General features: G+C 42.4%; 1 protein-coding gene across 1 annotated transcript in view; it reads left to right on the top strand.

Moving 5' to 3' along the window:
• Nucleotides 1–6796, top strand: part of FKBP3 (FK506 binding protein 3) — a 20735-nt gene that overhangs the window by 2942 nt on the left and 10997 nt on the right. The window contains exons 2-3 of the mRNA XM_023755592.1: nt 3–14; nt 1373–1480. Coding sequence (XP_023611360.1) covers nt 3–14; nt 1373–1480 — 120 coding nt within the window. The remainder of the gene's footprint in view (nt 1–2; nt 15–1372; nt 1481–6796) is intronic.

Here is a 6796-nt window from a genome sequence, read left to right as displayed (position 1 = left end):
TTTTTGAAAGTAAGGTGAGTGTTATTGTTATTTTACTAGGATCCCGGTCCACAAAATTCATGCACAGAGAGCGGTGAGGAGCGGTGTCCCTCAGCCTGACCTGCACCCTCTGCAATCTGGGAGCCCTCAGGGGATATCCTACTGACGGTTTAGGCCTGCTCCCGTGGTTCTTTGCTCTCTGTGGACCTGCCTGCTTGATGCCACCATAGGCCTTGGTGTCTGCTCTCTGTGGGGGCCCTGCGGGGGACTGCTTGCCCCTTGCTGCCATGGCCAAGGGCAAGCAGGGCCCTGCTGTCTGCTCGCTCACTGCGGAGGACGTTCCCGCCCCACCCCCAGCCGCTTGTGTGCGCACCAGCTCGGAGCGCCTGGGTCCTGGGGATGTTCCCGCCCCACCCCTGGCCGCTTGGCGCCTGCGCATGTAGGCCCAGAGTGGCTAGGGGCGTTCCGGGACCCCGGCTGCTGTAGGCCTGCAGACTCAGAGCGGCCTGGGTCCTGAGGACACCCGTCCCCGGGACCCAGGCCACTTGGTGCCGGCGCGCGTGCAAGCAGCCGCCCCACCCCTGGCCGCTTGGCGCCTGCATATACAAAGTAACACACCACCTTTGTCAGGTTAATTTGCGTACTCACTCCTGATTGGCTGTGGGGTGTCATGAAGGTATGGTCAATTTGCATCTTTCTTTTATTAGTGTAGATTGCCAGAATATTATTTTGAATATTTCCCAATTAAATTTGAATGCATTTATTTGCAGAATATATTGAAGTTTTTACACCTGCAAATTTTCTTAATTGTAACCCTAAATAGACTGGCTGTCAAATCTAGTGAGGTTAGTTTGCACTTTAGCAGGATGTTTTATTTTGAAAGGGACCAGATCTTTAAAATAATTCTCTTGTCGTTTAAGACAAAAAATTCTTTTTTTTTTCCTTTTAACAAATTCTTAAGGGCACTGAAAAATTATAAATCCAAAGTAAATCCCATTTCATTAATGAACTTAAAGTTAGATTTATGCTGAGACTTTAGAAAACCAAATTTTAAGACATTCCCCACTATGTGTTCACTATGAGATGACCATCTCCCACAGAAAAGAATATTAAGGAGTTGTTTGAGTAATATTCATATCTCTAAGTTATGATTCTCCTTTCTGAATTTATATTGTGAGATGGTTTGAGAGTCATAATGTGTTGATTAAAATTAAAATGCTTTACATAAGATTCTTTGTTCTTAGGCAGTTTCTATTTATTTACATTTGAGTAGTGTAGCCTATATTCATGGTGCAGGTAGATGTTCATTTAATTGAAGCTGCATATCTAGATGTCTCTCCTAGCTTTTAGCCATGTTTATCATATGATAAACATTAAAATATTTTCCCTACAGCGTTTCAAGGGTACTGAAAGTATAAATAAAGTGTCTGAGCAGGTGAAAAATGTGAAGCTTAATGAAGATAAACCCAAAGAAACCAAGTCTGAAGAGACTCTGGATGAGGTTTGTATATAATATTTTCTTACTTAGTTCTTATGTGAATTTGAGAAAAGTATTTATTTTGCAGCCCTGATTTCTCATAATGAGGGGTAGTTGAATATGGCCACTTAACAGTAAGCCAAACACTAATTTGTTGTGTATTTCCCTTAGGTGTACTGAATCAGAAAAAGGCCTAAGCTGTGGGGGCCTGGTGGGGAAGCCTAAGAACCAGTGCTTTACAGTCAGAAAGCCTTTCCTTTGATATACCTCTAGCTTTGTGCTTTTTGTTGTTGTTGTTGTTTTAAATCCTCACCTTGGGATATTTTCTTTGATTTTTAGAGAGAGAAAGAGGGAGGGGGAGAGAGAGACATCAATGTGAAAAAGAAACCTCGATTGGTTGGGGCTGGAGATGGGCCCTAAAGATAGGTATGTACCCTGACCAGGAATCAAACCCGGGACCTTTCTGTGTACGGGATCATGTTCCTACCAAATGAGCCACACTGGCCAGGCCTAGCTTTTCTTTTTATATTGCTTCTATGTCTGTCCAGAACTTCTGAGCTTTCAAAGCTATTTTAAGATCCTCATTCTATAGCCAAGTTGGACTGAGTGAAAGAAACTCCATTTGGTTATTTTTAGCTTTTTCAAATGTACATAGTGTCCTTGGCAATAGAAATAGTCCAGTCCTGCCTGTAGGGTATAAATTCATCTTCTAATCTCTACCAACCCAGGTTTTATATATTGGTACAAAGATGTGAAGACCCAGATAAAATCATTTCTGCAAATGGACAGCTTTCATGGAGCTAAGGACAGCTTTTAGAACAGCCTCAGTAGAGCCGAACTGATTATGATCTTGCCACTCATTCCTGGCAGTCTTAATATCAGTGATAATAACCTAATAATAATATTATTAGTTACTGTAAAGAGGTGTAGCCTATTGATAAGGTGAAGCATTTGGGTATTAGTGGAAAGAGTATAAATAAGATCAGGTATAGAAGTGTAAATGTTTTATGACTAAAGCTAGTTAATTTGCATAACCTTTTACTGTTGGTTGAAAAGCAAATATTAATGTTTGTGGAAAGGTACACACAAGCAATTTTGAGGTTTATCACAAGTGTATAATTTAATGCATGCTATACTAGTCAAATATTGAGCAGCTAATAAGGTAAATAGAGGTATAATAATTACTAAAAGGGTTGCAAAGCAATTGGCAACATAGTTTACCTTACAGAAAATTAGAATAAGGGAAGTGTATCATTAAAAGGTTAAACGAGACTTACAAATAAAAGTAAAAGGCAGTAAGGGCTGGAGACAATCCAGAGAGATCCTGTGAGGGTCCTAAACTATCTCATTTTATTTATTTAAGACCTATTTATTTATTTATTTATTTATTTATTTTTGGATCCGTGAGTTAATGTCATGTCAGAACAACTAAAAATAAAGTGTAAGTGACCGCTATTCTTGACCATAATCTTGTGTCATATAAACTGAGTTACTCCCACCGGGTTTCATCTTGCATTTGCAAATAGTAGCCTTCAGGGTTTTGTGATCATGTTCCTCTTAATGACATTTTAAAAATATATTTTTATTGATTTGAGAGAGAGAGAGAGAGAGAGAGAGAGAGAGAGAGAGAGAAAGAAACATCAATGATGAGAATCATTGATCAGCTGCCTCTTGCATGCCCCCTCCTGGGGATCGAGCCTGCAACCCGAGCATGTACCCTGGACTGGAATTGAACCCAGGACCCTTCAGTCCACAGGCCAACTCTCTATCCACTGAGCCAAACCAGCCAGGGCAGGACTTCTTTTCATTTCATTTAGCTGGCCAGCCTGAACCCAATTATGTGCTCTCATTGTCTTCCTAGCACCTGGATTCCATAGCCTCTGGGCCAGTACTTTGCTGATTTCCTGCTGTCTGCTTTCTCTGTTCATGCCTAGTGACTACTGAACGGGACAGTGTAATTCTAGACTGATAGACTTACTAAAGATTCTTGAGCATGGTATGGTTTGCAGAATATTACTTTAGAAAACTTACTAGAATAACCATTTGGGCCCTGACTGGGTTTTCTCAGTGATTAGAGCACTGGCCTGGGGAAGGCTTAGTATGATTTTTTTTTTAAAGGATGTAAAAACCTCAGTATTTTTTATATTGACTACATGTTGAAATATGTTGAATGTATTGGTTTAATGTGGAACTAAACAGCTGAAAATTACATTTGTGGCTCTCATTGTATTTCTACTGGGCAGCATGCATGACATTCAGAGTCTTCCAGTGTCTGGCCCCTGCCCAGCTTCAGATTTACTATTTCTATAGAAATACTCTTCAGCCACAAATGGCTGCTCATTGTCTACAAAACTGCCCTTTCCCACTTCCATCCTTTATTATTTACTTAGTGCCTCTTTTAACTTCCCTACTTGTCAGTTCTGTATCCACTTTATCTTAGCATCCTGTGCTTCCTCTACAGGTCTTACAACATATGTAATTATAGACATGTCTATACTCTGCTAGAGGGAGGGCAAGTACCATGTCTGCCAATTCACCTATGTATCTCTAGTTTCTAACACATAGAATGTGCTCAAATATTTAAATTAATAATAGGAACAGTTAGGTAATATATTCTCATTTTTAGAGGCTATGATGTGATCCAGTACATTGTAATTGAATGATTACTCTCAAAGTCCCTTTATCTCTGGGTCTAGAACAGGGGTGGGCAAACTTTTTGACTCGAGGGCCACAATGGGTTCTTAAACTGGACCGGAGGGCCGGAACAAAAGCATGGATGGAGTGTTTGTGTGAACTAATATAAATTCAAAGTAAACATCATTACATAAAAGGGTACGGTCTTTTTTTTTTTAGTTTTATTCATTTCAAACGGGCCGGATTCGGCACGCGGGCCGTAGTTTGCCCACGGCTGGTCTAGAAGTACCTAGGTCAGACCCAATCTTGGGAATATAGTTCTTTTCATCACTTTGGACTAAGAAATTGCTGCAAAGCCAGGAAATTACCTAAGAGCCAGGTTCATTCAAGCATATTACTTTCCAGAACAGCCTAAGAACTGATGTGACTTCTCACCATGAACCAACCAGATTCTTGCAATGAAACCCAAAATCAGATTAAAAATCAGATTAAATAACTAGAGCAGCATTTCTCAAAGTGTGTTATGTAAGTCCCAGAAGTTCGAGATTGTTTTCCTGGCATCATTTAAACCTGTACGTGTCTCCTACTTTAAGATTCACAGTATATATTATTAGCTAATGACAGCTTTGAGAAGTCTTGAAGAATGGAGGTATATTTAACTTTGAATCATGTTTTCCAAACTTAATTATATTAGACTCCTTTTCTTCTAACAGTGTTAGCAATGCCAAGGAACGAGTGATCCATAAAAGGCACTTTGTGAAACACTGAAATGGAGGCTATTAGTGGGCAGATGGCACCTTCACTGTTAAGACTGAACCATAACCACCAAATGTGTGTTTGAATTATTATTCTAGGACCTCTAATGTAGATAACACAACATGCCCATGTAACAACAAATAGGAAAACAATAGAATGACATTAAGATTTAATTAAATGTAGTTTTTGTTCACTAATGAGACCTTGTCTTTCAAATATTATGTAATTTACATATTCTCACATAATAAACTAGAGGCCTGGTGCACGAATTCATGCTCCAGTGGGGTCCCTCGGTCTAGCCTGCGGGATCAGGCCAAAACCGGCTCTCTGACATCCCCCAAGGGGTCCCTGATTGAGAGAGGGCACAGACCAGGCCAAGGGACCCCACCGGTGCACAATCAGGACCGGGGAGGGACTCCAGAGGTTGGCCAGCTAGGGTGAGATTGCAGGAGGGCTCCCGGACATGTCCAGCCTGTCTCACTCAGTCTCAATTGGCCGGACCCCAGCAGCAAGCTAACTTACCGGTTGGAGCATCTGCCCCCTGGTGGTCAGTGCATGTCATAGCAACTGGTTGACCAGTTGACTGCTCCCTGGTGGTCAGTGCATGTCATAGTGAGCGGTTGAGCAGCCTTAGCATATCATTAGCATATTATGCTTTGGTTGGTTGAACGGACTACTAGACACTTAGCATATTAGGCTTTTATTATATAGGATATATGCAGTCATTCCATTTTGTAGCTTTAAATTGTTTTTATTGCCCTAGCTGGTTTAGCTCAGTGGATAGAGTGTCGGCCCAAGGACTGAAGGATCCTGGGTTCGATTCCAGTCAAGGGCACAAACCTCAGTTGTAGGGTTGGTCCTCGGCCCTGGTTGGGGCACATGCAGGTGGCAACCAATTGATGTGTTTCTCTCACATTAGTGTTTTTCTTTCTCTCTGTCTTTCACTGTCTCTTCCACTCTTTCTGAAAATCAATGGGAAAATATTCTTGGGTGAGGATTAACAAAAAAAAATTCTTTTTTAAATTAAAATCCTTTTCCCCCAGCACAGCTGATGTCGCTTGGTGGTTGAGCATCTTCCTATGAACCAGATCATGGTTCAATTCCCAGTCAGGGCACATGCCTGTGTTTTGGGTTTGATCCCCAATAGGGGGCATGCAGGAGACGGCCAATCAATGATTCTCTCATCATTGATGTTTCTATCTCTCCCTCTCCCTTCCTCTCTGACATCAATAAAAATATATTTTAAAAAATTATTTCCAAATTTGGGATATGTCTATATATATAAAAGTTCATCGACCAGAACGACTGGAACGACTGGTGGCTATGACGCGTGCTGCGGCAGCCAACCAGCCTGATCGGCCTCCCATACCCTGGCTGGCCCGGCTCCTCGATTGGCCCCCAACACCCTGGTCAGAGGCAGGGCCAGCCGCCACCTGTTCGTTGCCGCCAACCCAGCCCCCAATCGGCCCCCAACACCTTGATCGGGTGTGGGGCCAGCCGGCCAACTGCTGCGGTCCCTCCCCCCCGCCAGCCCAGCCCGATGGGCCCCCATTGGGCGACCAGCCAGACCCCACCTGTGCACAAATTTGTGCACCAGGCCTCTAGTATTACTAGATTTTTGTCAAGTAACCATTTTAAGCCATTTGTTTTTCTGATATAAAAATAGCATGCCATTGCCCTGGCAGGTGTGGCTCACTGGTTAGAGTGTCGGCCCAAAGGGTCTCGGGTTCGGTTCCCAGCCAAGGGCACATACCTGGGTTTTGCGATCGCTCCCCACCCCCAGGCAGGAGGCAAGCAGTTGTGGCTCTCTCACATGGATGTTTTTCTCTCTCTCTCTTTCCCTTCCTCTCCCTCGCTTCCACTCTCTCTGAAAAAGCAATGGAAAAAATATCCTCGGGTGAGGATTAACAACAACAAAAATAGCATACTATTTTTATTTTATTTTTAATT

This window comes from Myotis lucifugus, unplaced genomic scaffold (genome assembly GCF_000147115.1).
Source record: "Myotis lucifugus unplaced genomic scaffold, Myoluc2.0 scaffold_81, whole genome shotgun sequence".
Taxonomy (NCBI): domain Eukaryota; kingdom Metazoa; phylum Chordata; class Mammalia; order Chiroptera; family Vespertilionidae; genus Myotis; species Myotis lucifugus.
This window is presented reverse-complemented; position numbering and strand designations above follow the sequence as displayed.